General features: G+C 43.7%; 1 protein-coding gene across 1 annotated transcript in view; it reads right to left on the bottom strand.

Moving 5' to 3' along the window:
* Positions 1-20,155, bottom strand: part of LOC135529014 (protein kinase C beta type) — a 49,505-nt gene that overhangs the window by 3,456 nt on the left and 25,894 nt on the right. The window contains exons 6-13 of the mRNA XM_064957971.1: positions 19,132-19,305; positions 14,818-14,909; positions 14,533-14,595; positions 6,866-7,004; positions 6,300-6,380; positions 6,004-6,111; positions 5,790-5,930; positions 1-2,761 (exon numbers count right to left, since the gene is read on the bottom strand). The exon at positions 1-2,761 is cut by the window's left edge and continues 3,456 nt beyond it. Coding sequence (XP_064814043.1) covers positions 2,612-2,761; positions 5,790-5,930; positions 6,004-6,111; positions 6,300-6,380; positions 6,866-7,004; positions 14,533-14,595; positions 14,818-14,909; positions 19,132-19,305 — 948 coding nt within the window. The 3' untranslated portion in view covers positions 1-2,611. The remainder of the gene's footprint in view (positions 2,762-5,789; positions 5,931-6,003; positions 6,112-6,299; positions 6,381-6,865; positions 7,005-14,532; positions 14,596-14,817; positions 14,910-19,131; positions 19,306-20,155) is intronic.

The following is a 20,155-nucleotide window of genomic DNA, read 5'->3' as shown; positions in this document are numbered from 1 at the left end:
GTCAATAGCAGGTCACTATAGAGGGAATGGGCCCCTCCCTGGTCAATAGCAGGTCACTATAGAGGGAATGGGCCCTGGTCAATAGCAGGTCACTATAGAGGGAATGGGCCCTCCCTGGTCAATAGCAGGTCACTATAGAGGGAACGGGCCCTCCCTGGTCAATAGCAGGTCACTATAGAGGGAATGGGCCGTCCCTGGTCAATAGCAGGTCACTATGGGGAATGGGCCCCTCCCTGGTCAATAGCAGGTCACTATAGAGGGAATGGGCCCCTCCCTGGTCAATAGCAGGTCACTATAGAGGGAACGGGCCCTCCCTGGTCAATAGCAGGTCACTATGGGGAATGGGCCCCTCCCTGGTCAATAGCAGGTCACTATAGAGGGAATGGGCCCTCCCTGGTCAATAGCAGGTCACTATAGAGGGAATGGGCCCTGGTCAATAGCAGGTCACTATAGAGGGAATGGGCCCTCCCTGGTCAATAGCAGGTCACTATAGAGGGAATGGGCCCCTCCCTGGTCAATAGCAGGTCACTATAGAGGGAATGGGCCCCTCCCTGGTCAATAGCAGGTCACTATGGGGAACGGGCCCTCCCTGGTCAATAGCAGGTCACTATAGAGGGAACGGGCCCTCCCTGTTCAATAGCAGGTCACTATAGAGGGAACGGGCCCTCCCTGTTCAATAGCAGGTCACTATAGAGGGAATGGGCCCTCCCTGGTCAATAGCAGGTCACTATAGAGGGAATGGGCCCTCCCTGGTCAATAGCAGGTCACTATAGAGGGAATGGGCCCTCCCTGGCCAATAGCAGGTCACTATAGAGGGAATGGACCCTAGTCAATAGCAGGTCACTATAGAGGGAATGGGCCCTGGTCAATAGCAGGTCACTATAGAGGGAATGGGCCCTCCCTGGTCAATAGCAGGTCACTATAGAGGGAACGGGCCCTCCCTGGTCAATAGCAGGTCACTATAGAGGGAATGGGCCCTAGTCAATAGCAGGTCACTATAGAGGGAACGGGCCCTCCATGGTCAATAGCAGGTCACTATAGAGGGAATGGCCCCTCCCTGGTCAATAGCAGGTCACTATAGAGGGAATGGGCCCCTCCCTGGTCAATAGCAGGTCACTATAGAGGGAATGGGCCCTGGCCAATAGCAGGTCACTATAGAGGGAATGGGCCCTGGTCAATAGCAGGTCACTATAGAAGGAATGGGCCCCTCCCTGGTCAATAGCAGGTCACTATAGAGGGAATGGGCCCTCCCTGGTCAATAGCAGGTCACTATAGAGGGAATGGGCCCCTCCCTGGTGAATAGCAGGTCACTATGGGGAATGGGCCCTCCCTGATCAATAGCAGGTCACTATAGAGGGAATGGGCCCCTCCCTGGTGAATAGCAGGTCACTATAGAGGGAATGGGCCCTAGTCAATAGCAGGTCACTATAGAGGGAACGGGCCCTGGTCTCAGAGCGATATCTAGAGATGTGTGATTGGACCGGGTTGAGAAGACTATTGGAGATGAGCCCTGGTGTGTCCGTGTGTTTCCAGTCGCAGTGAATGCTATTCTGAGGTGTGGGGTTGTTTGGGCTCTGTGGCACAAAATGGCTGCAGTGTGTCTCCCCGTAACGGAGGACACTGGACCCTGAACTCTGACCCTGCTTTGGCACAGTTTTACAGTAACGCGACATGGTGTGTGAGGTGGTGGTGATGCTAACATTTCATAACAGTTCTAAATCCCTAAACGGGGGATCCCTAATCAATACAAACAATAAAACAATACCCCGATTGATCATTAAACAGTAAGAAAGTCGATCAGTTCGATCAGTCGGTCAATATTGGTCCCAGTAACAGTCGGGAGGTCATTTGATTGGTTGATGGTGGAATGTAACTCATTTGATTTGATTATCGATTAGTTGAAAATCGATCGATTCAGCATTTTTTTTGTTGTTGTTGTTGTTGTCGGATTTCATGCACATGGGTCCTTGCTGTTGTGTTTTGAGTAGAAGTTGTCTTTCACCGCTGATCAGAGGGCAGATCTCCGTCATGGTTCAGGTTTAGACTAGGGGCATGGGGAATCTGATCCTAGATCTGTGTTTAGGTTAGAACAGTGGGTAGGGACTCGGCTATGTCCCAATCCTCTCCCCTTCCTCCCAAAGCACACACTTCTTCACTTGAAAGGAAATGAGTGGTAAATGGAAACTCTACTCCAGGTTAACACCAATAATGTTTTTATGTTTGTGTTTATAAAAAAAAATGTATTTAATCTTTATTTAACTGGGCAAGTCAGTTAAAGAACAAATTATTATTTACAATGACGACCTACCCCTCCCCCCCTGGCCAAAACCCGGACGACGCTGGGCCAATCGTGCGCCGCCCTCTTAGGACTCCCAATCACGGCTGGATGTGACACAGCCTGGATTCGAACCAGGCACTGTAGTGACGCTCCGTGCACTGAGATGCCATTAGCCGGCCGCGCCACTCAGGAGTAGTGAACAAGTGCACGCTCAAGAGGGAGGAGAGACAACTGGGATACACCCTTTGGTCCCTAAACTATATCCTGGCGATGAAATGATATGAGATCTGGAAGAGGGGCAGGATCACGGAGCTCATGCAGCGCTGTGATGGGTCAGTCCATGTCGGGGTACTCTGGGTTAACGAATGAGAATCCCTGGAACTCTTCCTGGTCCAGGTTCATGATGACCTCCTGGTCGGGGGGGGTCAAGACGGGGGGGTGGCGGGTAAAGAAACGATCAAAGTTCTCTGCTTCGCGACCGCACTGTGGAGGAGGGAGAGAGAAGAGGGACGGATGGGATGAATTAACACACAGAGGAGAAACAGAAGATACATTTAGATGGAGTCATCCAGTCCTCATCCACAACATAATATAAATATAATGAAGTAGATGGAGTCATCCAGTCCTCATCCACAACATAATATAAATATAATGAAGAAGATGGAGTCATCCAGTCCTCATCCACAACATGATATAACTATAATGAATTAGATGGAGTCATCCAGTCCTCATCCACAACATAATATAAATATAATGAAGTAGATGGAGAGTCATCCAGTCCTCATCCACAACATAATATAAATATAATGAAGTAGATGGAGTCATCCAGTCCTCATCCACAACATAATATAAATATAATGAAGTAGATGGAGAGTCATCCAGTCCTCATCCACAACATAATATAAATATAATGAAGAAGATGGAGTCATCCAGTCCTCATCCACAACATAATATAAATATAATGAAGAAGATGGAGTCATCCAGTCCTCATCCACAACATAATATAAATATAATGAATTAGATGGAGAGTTATCCAGTCCTCATCCACAACATAATATAAATATAATGAAGTAGATGGAGAGTTATCCAGTCCTCATCCACAACATAATATAAATATAATGAAGTAGATGGAGAGTCATCCAGTCCTCATCCACAACATAATATAAATATAATGAAGTAGATGGAGAGTCATCCAGTCCTCATCCACAACATAATATAAATATAATGAAGTAGATGGAGAGTTATCCAGTCCTCATCCACAACATAATATAAATATAATGAAGTAGATGGAGAGTCATCCAGTCCTCATCCACAACATAATATAAATATAATGAAGTAGATGGAGAGTCATCCAGTCCTCATCCACAACATGATATAAATATAATGAAGTGGACGGAGAGTCATCCAATCCTCATCCACAACATAATATAAATATAATGAAGTCCTCATCCACAACATAATATAAATATAATGAAGTAGATGGAAAATCATCCAGTCCTCATCCACAACATAATATAAATATAATGAAGTAGATGGAGAGTCATCCAGTCCTCATCCACAACATAATATAAATATAATGAAGTAGATGGAGAGTCATCCAGTCCTCATCCACAACATGATATAAATATAATGAAGTGGACGGAGAGTCATCCAATCCTCATCCACAACATAATATAAATATAATGAAGTCCTCATCCACAACATAATATAAATATAATGAAGTAGATGGAAAGTCATCCAGTCCTCATCCACAACATAATATAAATATAATGAAGTAGATTGAGAGTCATCCAGTCCTCATCCACAACTTAATATAAATATAATGAAGTCCTCATCCACAACATAATATAAATATAATGAAGTAGATGGAGAGTCATCCAGTCCTCATCCACAACATAATATAAATATAATGAAGTAGATGGAGAGTCATCCAGTCCTCATCCACAACATAATATAAATATAATGAAGAAGATGGAGTCATCCAGTCCTCATCCACAACATAATATAAATATAATGAAGTAGATGGAGAGTCATCCAGTCCTCATCCACAACATAATATAAATATAATGAAGTAGATGGAGAGTCATCCAGTCCTCATCCACAACATAATATAAATATAATGAAGAAGATGGAGTCATCCAGTCCTCATCCACAACATAATATAAATATAATGAAGTATATGGAGAGTCATCCAGTCCTCATCCACAACATAATATAAATATAATGAAGTCCTCATCCACAACATAAAGAAATATAATGAAGTTGTTGGAGTCATCCAGTCCTCATGACTCAGTCCCCACTCCAGGACCTTGAAATACTTCTTACGAAGCCACTCCTTCATGCCCGGGCGGTGTGTTTGGGATCATTGTCATGCTGAAAGACCCAGCCACGTTTCATCTTCAATGCCCTTGCTGATGGAAGGAGGTTTTCACTCAAAATCTCACGATACATGGCCTCATTCATTCTTTCCTTTACACGGATCAGTCGTCCTGGTCCCTTTGCAGAAAAACAGCCCCAAAGCATGATTTTTCCACCCCCATGCTTCACAGTAGGTATGGTGTTCTTTGGATGCAACTCAGCATTCTTTGTCCTCCAAACACAACGAGTTGAGTTTTTACCAAAAAGTTATATTTGGGTTTCATCTGACCATATGACATTCTCCCAATCTTCTTCTGGATCATCCAAATGCTCTCGAGCAAACTTCAGACGGGCCTGGACATGTACTGGCTTAAGCAGGGGAACTCGTCTGGCACTGCAGGATTTGAGTCCCTGGCGGCGTAGTGTGTTACTGATGGTAGGCTTTGTTACTTTGGTCCCAGCTCTCTGCAGGTCATTCACTAGGTCCCCCCGTGTGGTTCTGGGATTTTTGCTCACCATTCTTGTGATCATTTTGACCCCACGGGGTGAGATCTTGCGTGGAGCCCCAGATTGAGGGAGATTATCAGTGGTCTTGTATGTCTTCCATTTCCTAATAATTGCTCCCACAGTTGATTTCTTCAAACCAAGCTGCTTACCTATTGCAGATTCAGTCTTCCCAGCCTGGTGCAGGTCTACAATTTTGCTTCTGGTGTCCTTTGACAGTTCTTTGGTCTTGGCCATAGTGGAGTTTGGAGTGTGACTGTTTGAGGTTGTGGACAGGTGTCTTTTATATTGACAACAAGTTCAAACAGGTGCCATTAATACAGGTAACGAGTGGAGGACAGAGGAGCCTCTTAAAGAGGAAGTTACAGGTCTGTGAGAGCCAGAAATCTTGCTTGTTTGTAGGTGACCAAATACTTATTTTCCACCATAATTTGCAAATAAATAAATTAAAAATCCTACAATGTGATTTTTTGGATTTTTTTTCTCTCATTTTGTCCGTCATAGTGTACCTATAATGAAAATTACAGGCCTCTTCTCATCTTTTTAAGTGGGAGAACTTGCACAATTGGTGGCTGACTAAATACTTTTTTTGCCCCACTGTATATATAGATATATAGAGAGAGACATAGGTTATATAGGTTAGACTCACGGCTTTGGGTTTGAAGGGCGGCTGGACTTCCTTGTTCTCCAGTTTGTCCCAGTCCATGTAACGGAAGAAAGCGTGTTCCTTTATATCCCTCTCCCCCTCCGGACCACAGCCCAGACGCTTCCCTGGGTGCTTAGTCATCAACTAGAGACAGGGGTCAGAGGTCAGAGTGGGTGTGTGTGTGTGTGTGAGAGAGAGTGTAAGTGTGAATACTCACCCCTTTGCAGATGGCGACAGCCTCCTTGGACATGGACTTGGGGTAGGAGACGTGATGCTCCATGATGGACTGAAACAACTCGTCCTCGTCCTCACCATCGAAGGGAGGCTGGGGAGGGACACACAGAGCGCCACTGAGAGGACACCGCTGACATTCTGCACTACGTACTGTAGGACGATGTACCGAGACAAATATCACACGCACGCACGCACGCACGCGCCCACGCACACGCGCACACACACACACACACACACACACACACACACACACACACACACACACACACACACACATACCTGTCCAGCCAGCATCTCGTAGAGCAGAACTCCAAAGGCCCACCAGTCCACAGACTTCCCATAGGGCTGGTACGCTATGATCTGGAGGGGGGAGGAGAGAGGGATGAGAGAGGAGGAGGATAGAGGACTAAGGGGGAATAAGAGGGATGAGAGAGGAGGAGGATAGAGGACTAAGGGGGAGGAGGAGAGGGATGAGATAGGAGGAGGATAGAGGACTGAGATAGGAGGAGGATAGAGGACTAAGGGGGGGAGGAGAGAGGAGATGAGGGAGATAGGAGGATGAGATATGAGGAGGATAGAGGACTAAGGGGGAGGAGAGAGGGATGAGATAGGAGGAGGATAGAGGACTAAGGGGGATGAGATAGGAGGATAGAGGACTAAGGGGGAGGAGAGAGGGATGAGATAGAGGACTAAGGGGGAGGAGAGAGGGATGAGATAGGACGAGGATAGAGGGATGAGATAGGAGGAGGATAGAGGGATGAGATAGGAGGAGGATAGAGGACTAAGGGGGGTGAGGAGAGGAGAAAGAAGAGGATAGGGAGTTGAAGAACAGAAGCGATCATCACCTCAGGAGCGATGTAGTCTGGGGTCCCACAGAAGGTCTTGGTGGTGACACCGTCTAACATGTTCTCTTTGCACATCCCAAAGTCAGCGATCTTAATGTGGCCTTCTGCATCCAGCATCACGTTGTCCAGCTTCAGATCCCTAGGAGAGGCACACAGAGACAGACTATCTTAATGTGTCCCTCAGCATCCAGCATCACGTTGTCCAGCTTCAGATCCCTAGGAGAGGCACACACACACACACACGTTAAACCTACATACACACGTTACACACACATAAACACACACACACTGACACATTATACATACACAGACATATTAAACACTATATATATACAAAAGTATGTGGACACCCCTTCAAAATGTGTGCATTCGGTTGTTTCGGCCACACCGCTGTTGCTGACAGGTTTATACAATTGAGCACACAGCCATGCAATCTCCATAGACAAGCAATGGCAGTAGAATGGCCTTACTGAAGAGCTCAGTGACTTTCAACGTGGCACCGTCATAGGATGCCAAGTCAGTTCGTCAAATTTCTGCCCTGCTAGAGCTACCTGGGTCAACTGTAAGTGCTGTTATTGTGAAGTGGAAACGTCTAGGAGCAACAACGGCTCAGCCGCAAAGTGGTAGGCCACACAAGCACACAGAACGGGCCTGCCAAGTGCTGAAAATGACTCAAGTAAAAGTGAAAGTCACCCAGTAAAATACTACTTGAGTAAAAGACCAAAAAGTATTTGCTTTTAAAATATACTTAAGTATCAAAAGTAAAAAGTATTCAAATTCCAGATGGCACCATGAAAAATAAATACAAAATGATGGATAGCTCCAACACTCAGATGATATGACACAAGGTTATGACCGTTCAGAATGATGATATGATACGAGGTTATGACCAGAATGATGATATGATACGAGGTTATGACCAGAATGATGATATGATACGAGGTTATGACCGTTCAGAATGATGATATGATACGAGGTTATGACCAGAATGATGATATGATACGAGGAATGATTATGACCAGAATGATGATATGATACGAGGTTATGACCAGAATGATGATATGATACGAGGTTATGACCAGAATGATGATATGATACGAGGTTATGACCAGAATGATGATATGATAGAGGTTATGACCAGAATGATGATATGATACGAGGTTATGACCAGAATGATGATATGATACGAGGTTATGACCAGAATGATGATATGATACTGAGGTTATGACCAGAATGATGATATGATACGAGGTTATGACCAGAATGATGATATGATACGAGGTTATGACCAGAATGATGATATGATACGAGGTTATGACCAGAATGATGATATGATACGAGGTTATGACCGTTCAGAATGATGATATGATACGAGGTTATGACCGTTCAGAATGATGATATGATACGAGGTTATGACCAGAATGATGATATGATACGAGGTTATGACCAGAATGATGATATGATACGAGGTTATGACCAGAATGATGATATGATACGAGGTTATGACCAGAATGATGATATGATACGAGGTTATGACCAGAATGATGATATGATCGAGGTTAACGACCAGAATGAATGATGATATGATACGAGGTTATGACCAGAATGATGATATGATACGAGGTTATGACCAGAATGATGATATGATACGAGGTTATGACCAGAATGATGATATGATACTTATGAGGTTATGACCAGAATGATGATATGATACGAGGTTATGACCAGAATGATGATATGATACTGAGGTTATGACCGTTCAGAATGATGATATGATACGAGGTTATGACCAGAATGATGATATGATACTTATGAGGTTATGACCGTTCAGAATGATGATATGATACTGAGGTGATGATATGACCAGAATGATGATATGATACGAGGTTATGACCAGAATGATGATATGATACGAGGTTATGACCAGAATGATGATATGATACGAGGTTATGACCAGAATGATGATATGATACGAGGTTGACCAGAATGATATGATACGTTCCAGAATGATGATATGATACGAGGTTATGACCAGAATGATGATATGATACGAGGTTATGACCGTTCAGAATGATGATATGATACGAGGTTATGACCGTTCAGAATGATGATATGATACGAGGTTATGACCAGAATGATGATATGATACGAGGTTATGACCAGAATGATGATATGATACGAGGTTATGACCAGAATGATGATATGATACGAGGTTATGACCGTTCAGAATGATGATATGATACGAGGTTATGACCAGAATGATGATATGATACGAGGTTATGACCAGAATGATGATATGATACGAGGTTATGACCAGAATGATGATATGATACGAGGTTATGACCGTTCAGAATGATGATATGATACGAGGTTATGACCGTTCAGAATGATGATATGATACGAGGTTATGACCAGAATGATGATATGATACGAGGTTATGACCAGAATGATGATATGATACGAGGTTATGACCGTTCAGAATGATGATATGATACGAGGTTATGACCAGAATGATGATATGATACGAGGTTATGACCGTTCAGAATGATGATATGATACGAGGTTATGACCAGAATGATGATATGATACGAGGTGATGATGATACGATACGAGGTTATGACCGTTCAGAATGATGATATGATACGAGGTTATGACCAGAATGATGATATGATACGAGGTTATGACCGTTCAGAATGATGATATGATACGAGGTTATGACCAGAATGATGATATGATACGAGGTTATGACCAGAATGATGATATGATCTGATGATATGATACGAGGTTATGACCGTTCAGAATGATGATATGATACGAGGTTATGACCGAATGATGATATGATACTGAGGTTATGACCAGAATGATGATATGATACGAGGTTTTGACCGATTCCAGAATGATGATATGATACGAGGTTATGACCAGAATGATGATATGATACGAGGTTACGACCGTTCAGAATGATGATATGATACGAGGTTATGACCAGAATGATGATATGATACGAGGTTAACGACCGTTCAGAATGATGATATGATACGAGGTTATGACCAGAATGAGAATGATGATATGATGATATGATACGAGGTTATGACCAGAATGATGATATGATACGAGGTTAACGACCAGAATGATGATATGATACGAGGTTATGACCAGAATGATGATATGATACGAGGTTATGACCAGAATGATGATATGATACGAGGTTATGACCAGAATGATGATATGATACGAGGTTATGACCAGAATGATGATATGATACGAGGTTATGACCAGAATGATGATATGATACGAGGTTATGACCGTTCAGAATGATGATATGATACGAGGTTATGACCAGAATGATGATATGATACGAGGTTATGACCAGAATGATGATATGATACGAGGTTATGACCAGAATGATGATATGATACGAGGTTATGACCAGAATGATGATATGATATGAGGTTATGACCGTCAGAATGATGATATGATACGAGGTTATGACCAGAATGATGATATGATACGAGGTTATGACCAGAATGATGATATGAATGACCGTTCAGAATGATATGATACGAGGTTATGACCAGTGACCGTTCAGAATGATGATATGATACGAGGTTATGACCAGAATGATGATATGATACGAGGTTATGACCAGAATGATGATATGATACGAGGTTATGACCAGAATGATGATATGATACGAGGTTATGACCAGAATGATGATATGATACGAGGTTATGACCGTTCAGAATGATGATATGATACGAGGTTATGACCGTTCAGAATGATGATATGATACGAGGTTATGACCAGAATGATGATATGATACGAGGTTATGACCAGAATGATGATATGATACGAGGTTATGACCAGAATGATGATATGATACAGAATGATGATATGATATGATACGAGGTTATGACCAGAATGATGATATGATACGAGGTTATGACCAGAATGATGATATGATACGAGGTTATGACCGCTCAGAATGATGATATGATACGAGGTTATGACCGTCAGAATGATGATATGATACGAGGTTATGACCAGAATGATGATATGATACGAGGTTATGACCAGAATGATGATATGATACGAGGTTATGACCAGAATGATGATATGATCTGAGGTTATGACCAGAATGATGATATGATACTGAGTTATGACCAGAATGATGATATGATCGAGGTTATGACCAGAATGATGATATGATATGAGGTTATGACCAGAATGATGATATGATACGAGGTTATGACCGTTCAGAATGATGATATGATACGAGGTTATGACCAGAATGATGATATGATACGAGGTTATGACCAGAATGATGATATGATACGAGGTTATGACCAGAATGATGATATGATACGAGGTTATGACCAGAATGATGATATGATACGAGGTTATGACCAGAATGATGATATGATACGAGGTTATGACCAGAATGATGATATGATCGAGGTTATGACCAGAATGATGATATGATCTGAGGTTATGACCAGAATGATGATATGATACGAGGTTATGACCAGAATGATGATATGATACTGAGGTTATGACCGTTCAGAATGATGATATGATACGAGGTTATGACCAGAATGATGATATGATACGAGGTTATGACCAGAATGATGATATGATACTGAGGTTATGACCGTTCAGAATGATGATATGATCTGATGATATGATACGAGGTTATGACCAGAATGATGATATGATACGAGGTTATGACCAGAATGATGATATGATACGAGGTTATGACCAGAATGATGATATGATCTGAGGTTATGACCGTTCAGAATGATGATATGATTACTGAGGTTATGACCATTCAGAATGATGATATGATACGAGGTTATGACCGACAGTTCAGAATGATGATATGATACTGAGGTTATGACCAGAATGATGATATGATACGAGGTTATGACCAGAATGATGATATGATACTGAGGTTATGACCAGAATGATGATATGATCGAGGTTATGACCGTTCAGAATGATGATATGATACGAGGTTATGACCAGAATGATGATATGATACGAGGTTATGACCAGAATGATGATATGATCTGAGGTTATGACCAGAATGATGATATGATACGAGGTTATGACCAGAATGATGAGAATGATGATATGATATGAGGTTATGACCAGAATGATGATATGATACGAGGTTATGACCAGAATGATGATATGATACGAGGTTATGACCAGAATGATGATATGATCGAGGTTATGACCAGAATGATGATATGATACGAGGTTATGACCGTTCAGAATGATGATATGATCTTATGACCAGAATGATGATATGATACGAGGTTATGACCAGAATGATGATATGATCTGAGGTTATGACCAGAATGATGATATGATTATGACCAGAATGATGATATGATACGAGGTTATGACCAGAATGATGATATGATACGAGGTTATGACCAGAATGATGATATGATCTGAGGTTATGACCAGAATGATGATATGATACGAGGTTATGACCAGAATGATGATATGATACGAGGTTATGACCAGAATGATGATATGATACGAGGTTATGACCAGAATGATGATATGATACGAGGTTATGACCAGAATGATGATATGATCTGAGGTTATGACCAGAATGATGATATGATCTGAGGTTATGACCAGAATGATGATATGATACGAGGTTATGACCAGAATGATGATATGATACGAGGTTATGACCAGAATGATGATATGATACGAGGTTATGACCAGAATGATGATATGATCTGAGGTTATGACCAGAATGATGATATGATACTGAGGTTATGACCAGAATGATGATATGATCTGAGGTTATGACCAGAATGATGATATGATCTGAGGTTATGACCAGAATGATGATATGATACGAGGTTATGACCAGAATGATGATATGATACGAGGTTATGACCAGAATGATGATATGATCGAGGTTATGACCAGAATGATGATATGATTATGACCAGAATGATGGTTATGACCGAATCAGAATGATGATATGATCTGAGATACGAGGTTATGACCAGAATGATGATACGATACGAGGTTATGACCAGAATGATGATATGATACGAGGTTATGACCAGAATGATGATATGATACGAGGTTATGACCAGAATGATGATATGATACGAGGTTATGACCGTTCAGAATGATGATTTGATACGAGGTTATGATGAATAAGTTGCCTGTTTATAGGTGTGATAGGTAAAGGCCTTTAGAGTTTAATTTGGGAGCTGGTACCTCTTTAAAGAACCACTCTCGTGGTGCCCCAGATCCTAATGAGTTTAATTTCATCCACCTCTGGCCTGCTCGCCTCCCTACCACTGAGGAAGTACAGTTCCCGCTCAGCCCAGTCAAAACTGTTCGCTGCTCTGGCCCCCCAATGGTGGAACAAACTCCCTCACGACGCCAGGACAGCGGAGTCAATCACCACCTTCCGGAGACACCTGAAACCCCACCTCTTCAAGGAATACCTAGGATAGGATAAAGTAATCCTTCTCACCCCCCCCCCTTAAATGATTTAGATGCACTATTGTAAAGTGGCTGTTCCACTGGATGTCAGAAGGTGAATTCACCAATTTGTAAGTCGCTCTGGATAAGAGCGTCTGCTAAATGACTTAAATGTAAATGTAATTTGGGAGCTAGTACCTCTTTAAAGAACCACTCTCGTGGTGCCCCAGATCCTAATGAGTTTAATTTGGGAGCTGGTACCTCTTTAAAGAACCACTCTCGTGGTGCCCCAGATCCTAATGAGTTAATTTGGGAGCTGGTACCTCTTTAAAGAACCACTCTCGTGGTGCCCCAGATCCTAATGAGTTAATTGTTGGTTCTTTAAAGAACCGCATGGTGCCCCATTGTCACATGATGAATTTAAATCGGGTAACAATTAACCATAGTTAGGTTGATTCGATAAATAACAGTCTTTAGATTCATGTGAAAAGTCAAATCACGTCACCAGTGATGCGAGCCTACCAGACAAGTTAAATGTCTTCTATGCTTGCTTCTTGACAAGCAACACTGAACCATGCATGAGAGCACCAGCTGTTCCTGTGAAATGCTTACTTACGAGCCCTTTCCCAACAACGCAGAGTTAAAAAGTAAGACAAATTTGCAAAAAAAAATAACAAAGGAAATAGAGACACAATGATGAGACTATGTACAAGGAGTACAAGTACCGAGTCAATGTGGGCATGAGGTTGTTGAGGTAATATGTAACTAGGCAGGTCAGTTAAGAACAAATTCTTATTTACAATGACGGCCTACCCCGGCCAAACCCGGACGACGCTGGGCCAAATTGTGCGCCGCCCTATGGGACTCCCAATCACGTCCGGTTGTGATACGGCCTGGAATCGAACCAGGGTCTGTAGTGACGCCTGTAGCCCTGAGATGCAGTGCCTTAGACTGCTGCGGATCTGAGGGCCCAAATCGTTTCAGTCTCCTGAGGGGGAAGAGGCGTCGCCCGTTTCCACTGACTGTGTGTGTGGACCACGACAGACCATTAGGGATGTGGATGCTGAGGCTCCACTACAACAGGTTGATGCTCGGCCCCCTGTTTCCTCGAGTCCACGATCAGCTCCGTTCGTCTTGCTGACAAACATCCACAAGGCCGCGGGGCGGAATACCACACGTAACAAACATGAAGTAAAACTCACCGGTAAACGATGCCTTTGGAATGGAGGAAGAGGAGGCCGATGGAGATCTCTGCAGCATAGAAACTACACACACACACACACGCACCACACACACACACACACACGCGCACACGCACACACACTGAGTTAGACCAGGCACAGAGGTGTGTGTGTATGTGTGTGTGTGTGTGTGTGTGGTGTGTGTGCGTGGTGTGTGTGTGTGTCTGTGTGTGTGTCTGTGCGTGAGTGTGCATGTGTGTGTGTGTGTGTGCGCGCGCATGTGTGTGTGTGTGTGTGTGTACTCACACAGCGTGTGGTTCCTTGAACTTGCCGACCTGCTGGATCTGATACATGAGGTCTCCTCCGTTGATATACTCCATCACAAAATATAACCTGTCCTGGAGAGAGAGAGAGAGAAACTCCATCACAAAATATAACCTGTTCTGGAGAGAGAGAGAAACTCCATCACAAAATATAACCTGTCCTGGAGAGAGAGAGAAACTCCATCACAAAATATAACCTGTCCTGGAGAGAGAGAGAGAAACTCCATCACAAAATATAACCTGTCCTGGAGAGAGAGAGAGAGAAACTCCATCACAAAATATAACCTGTCCTGGAGTGAGAGAGAGAGAAACTCCATCACAAAATATAACCTGTCCTGGAGAGAGAGAGAGAAACTCCATCACAAAATATAACCTGTCCTGGAGAGAGAGAGCGAGAAACTCCATCACAAAATATAACCTGTCCTGGAGAGAGAGAGAAACTCCATCACAAAATATAACCTGTCCTGGAGAGATAGAGAGAAACTCCATCACAAAATATAACCTGTCCTGGAGAAAGAGAGAGAAACTCCATCACAAAATATAACCTGTCCTGGAGACAGAGAGAGAGAAACTCCATCACAAAATATAACCTGTCCTGGAGACAGAGAGAGAGAGAGAGAAACTCCATCACAAAATATAACCTGTCCTGGAGAGAGAGAGAGAGAAACTCCATCACAAAATATAACCTGTCCTGGAGACAGAGAGAGAGAAACTCCATCACAAAATATAACCTGTCCTGGAGACAGAGAGAGAGAGAGAGAAACTCCATCACAAAATATAACCTGTCCTGGAGAGAGAGAGAGAGAAACTCCATCACAAAATATAACCTGTCCTGGAGACAGAGAGAGAGAAACTCCATCACAAAATATAACCTGTCCTGGAGACAGAGAGAGAGAGAAACTCCATCACAAAATATAACCTGTCCTGGAGAGAGAGAGAGAGAAACTCCATCACAAAATATAACCTGTCCTGGAGAGAGAGAGAGAAACTCCATCACAAAATATAACCTGTCCTGGAGAGAGAGAGAAACTCCATCACAAAATATAACCTGTCCTGGAGAGAGAGAGAAACTCCATCACAAAATATAACCTGTCCTGGAGAGAGAGAGAAACTCCATCACAAAATATAACCTGTCCTGTAGAGATAGAGAGAAACTCCATCACAAAATATAACCTGTCCTGGAGAAAGAGAGAGAAACTCCATCACAAAATATAACCTGTCCTGGAGACAGAGAGAGAGAAACTCCATCACAAAATATAACCTGTCCTGGAGACAGAGAGAGAGAGAAACTCCATCACAAAATATAACCTGTCCTGGAGAGAGAGAGAGAGAAACTCCATCACAAAATATAACCTGTCCTGGAGACAGAGAGAGAGAAACTCCATCACAAAATATAACCTGTCCTGGAGACAGAGAGAGAGAGAGAAACTCCATCACAAAATATAACCTGTCCTGGAGAGAGAGAGAGAAACTCCATCACAAAATACAACCTGTCCTGGAGAAAGAGAGAGAAACTCCATCACAAAATACAACCTGTCCTGGAGAGAGAGAGAGAGAGAAACTCCATCACAAAATACAACCTGTCCTGGAGAGAGAGAGAGAAACTCCATCACAAAATACAACCTGTCCTGGAGAGAGAGAGAGAAACTCCATCACAAAATATAACCTGTCCTGGAGAGAGAGAGAAACTCCATCACAAAATATAACCTGTCCTGGAGAGAGAGAGAAACTCCATCACAAAATATAACCTGTCCTGGAGAGGGAGAGAGAGAAACTCCATCAACAACAACACCCCTTCAAGCAGACCCGGAGAGCTGGAGGTGGAGAGACAGATCTGCACTCTGGACTGTGGTGAGACAACGTCAACAGGAGAAAGAGCAGGAGAAGAACAGAGCACTAGAGGAGAGGATCAGACTGCTGGAGGAGAGGATCAGACTGCTGGAGGAGACGATCAGACTGCTGGAGGAGAGGATCAGACTGCTGGAGGAGAGGATCAGACTGCTGGAGGAGACGATCAGACTGCTGGAGGAGATGATCAGACTGCTGGAGGAGAGGATCAGACTGCTGGAGGAGACGATCAGACTGCTGGAGGAGAGGATCAGACTGCTGGAGGAGAGGATCAGACTGCTGGAGGAGACGATCAGACTGCTGGAGGAGACGATCAGACTGCTGGAGGAGACGATCAGACAGCCCACTGACACACCACCCCACTGACACCTCTATCAGACCACTGACACCCCCATCAGATCACAGTCAGCCCACTGACACCCCTATCAGTTCAGTCGGCCCACTGACACCCCACCCCACTGAACAAACTGGATTCCAGAACCCACTGGATTCCAGAACCCACTGGATTCCAGAACAAACTGGATTCTCCATTTACCTTGAATGAACTACAGTTCAAATACAAACCCTCCAACCCAAACAGGACCATGGTGTTGATGGTATACTAAACTCAACTAAAATACTTAGACCACAAATTCCAATTGGCTATTCTTAAACATCATTCTCACCTCTGGCATCTTCCCTAATATTTGTAATCAAAGGTCTGATCAAACCCTTATCGACAAAAGTGGACACACATTTGACCCCTTGTTTGCTGTACAAATTGATGGAAGCTGTTGGGGGGGAAGTATATGACGTTATAAAATCAACACAAACAACAATAAACAATAATAAACAATAAAACGCACAGATTTATTCCCTCAGGACCATGGGGTGAGACAGGGATGCAGCTTGAGCCCCACCCTCTTCAGCATATTTATCAATAAATAATTAATTGGCGAAGGCACGAGAACAATCAGCAGCACCCGGCCTCACCCTACTAGAATCCGAAGTCAAATGTCTTCAGTTTGCTGATGATCACCAACCAACGAGGGCCTATAGCAGCACCTAGATCTTCTGCACAGATTCTGTCAGACCTGGGCCCTGACAGTAAATCTCAGTAAGACCAAAATAATGGTGTTCCAAAAAAGGTCCAGTCGCCAGGACCACAAATACAAATTCCATCTAGACACTGTTGCCCTACAGCACACAAAAACACTATACATGCCTTGGCCTAAACATCAGCGCCACAGGTAACTTCCACAAGCTGGGAACGATCTGAGAGACAAGGCAAGAAGGGTCTTCTATGCCATCAAAAGGAACACAAAACTCAACATCCCAATTAGGATCTGTCTAAAAAGTACTTCAATCAGTTATCGAACCCATTGCCCCTCTATGGTTGTGAGATCTGAGGTCCACTAACCAACCAATAATTCACGAAATGGGACAAACACTCAATTGAGACTCTGCATACAGAATTCTGCAAAAATATACTTTGTGTACAACGCAAAGCCCAAAACAATGCAGGCAGAGCCGAATTAGGACTATACCCGCTAATGAACAACATCCAGAAAAAAGCTGTTCAATTCTACAACCACCACGAAACATCACCTAAAGAGAGTTGAACCTAGAGAAGAGTTTCCTCAGCCAACTGGTTCTGGGTCTCTGTTCACAAACACAAACAGACCCCACAGAGCCCCAGGACAGGAACACAATTAGACTCAACCAAATCACGAGTAAGCAAAAATATAACTATTTGACACTGGAAAGAATCAACCAAAAAACATAGCAAACTGAAATGCTATCTGGCCCTAAACAGAGAGTACACAATGGCAGAATACCTGACCACTGTGACTGACCCAAAATTAAGAAAATCCTTGACTATGTACAGACTCAGTGAGCACAGCCTTGCTATTGGAAGAGGCCACCATAGAAAGACCTGGCTCTCAAGAGAAGACAAAGAGAGGGAGGAAAGAGGTAGAGAGACAGCAAGGGTTGAGAAAGAGAGAAAGAAATAGAGAGAGAGAGAGAGAGAGAGAGAGAGAGAGAGAGAGAGAGAGAGAAAAGAGAGAGAGAGACAGCAAGGGAGGAGAAAGATAGTGAGAAAGAGACTGTTCAGTATTCCCAGAATAACACTGATAAAAGCCACCTGCTCTTGAGAATGGTGTTTCTCTCTGTGTGTATTTACCATGGTCTGGAAGCAGGAGTGGAGCTGGTCAGGACATGTGCGTGTGTGTGTGTTTGCCTCTGTGTGTGTGTGTGTGTTTACCATGGTCTGGAAGCAGGAGTGGAGCTGGTCAGGACATGTGCGTGTGTGTGTGTTTGCCTCTGTGTGTGTGTGTTTACCATGGTCTGGAAGCAGGAGTGGAGCTGGTCAGGACATGTGTGTGTGTGTGTGTTTGCCTCTGTGTGTGTGTGTTTGCCTCTGTGTGTGTGTGTTTGCCTCTGTGTGTGTGTGTGTGTGTGTGTTTACCATGGTCTGGAAGCAGGAGTGGAGCTGTGTGAGGAAGGGAGGTTTCCCGGACAGGGCCAGGACCCTCTTCTCCACCATGGTGCACTCCACATCATCATCCTGAATCACCACGTCCTTCTTCAGGATCTTTACGGCGTACAGCTCGTCTGCTCCTTTACGCTCTGCTAACATCACCTAGAGAGAGAGAGGAGGGAGACATCTTTACGGCGTACAGCTCGTCTGCTCCTTTACGCTCTGCTAACATCACCTAGAGAGAGAGAGTGGGAGACATCTTTACGAGCGTACAGCTCGTCTGCTCCTTTACGCTCTGCTAACATCACCTAGAGAGAGAGAGGAGGGAGACATCTTTACGGCGTACAGCTCGTCTGCTCCTTTACGCTCTGCTAACATCACCTAGAGAGAGAGAGGAGGGAGACATCTTTACGGCGTACAGCTCCTCTGCTCCTTTACGCTCTGCTAACATCACCTAGAGAGAGAGAGGAGGGAGACATCTTTACGGCGTACAGCTCCTCTGCTCCTTTACGCTCTGCTAACATCACCTAGAGAGAGAGGAGGGAGACATCTTTACGGCGTACAGCTCGTCTGCTCCTTTACGCTCTGCTAACATTACCTAGAGAGAGAGAGAGGGAGACATCTTTACGGCGTACAGCTCCTCTGCTCCTTTACGCTCTGCTAACATCACCTAGAGAGAGAGAGGAGGGAGACATCTTTACGTCTGCGTACAGCATCTTTACGTCTGCTCCTTTACGCTCTGCTAACATCACCTAGAGAGAGAGAGGAGGGAGACATCTTTACGGCGTACAGCTCCTCTGCTCCTTTACGCTCTGCTAACATCACCTAGAGAGAGAGAGGAGGGAGACATCTTTACGGCGTACAGCTCCTCTGCTCCTTTACGCTCTGCTAACATCACCTAGAGAGAGAGAGGAGGGAGACATCTTTACGGCGTACAGCTCCTCTGCTCCTTTACGCTCTGCTAACATCACCTAGAGAGAGAGAGGAGGGAGACATCTTTACGGCGTACAGC

The sequence above is a fragment of the Oncorhynchus masou genome, unplaced genomic scaffold (genome assembly GCF_036934945.1).
Source record: "Oncorhynchus masou masou isolate Uvic2021 unplaced genomic scaffold, UVic_Omas_1.1 unplaced_scaffold_1077, whole genome shotgun sequence".
NCBI lineage: Eukaryota > Metazoa > Chordata > Actinopteri > Salmoniformes > Salmonidae > Oncorhynchus > Oncorhynchus masou.
The sequence above is the reverse complement of the archived record's forward strand: the minus strand, read 5'-3'. Positions and strand labels throughout refer to the sequence as shown.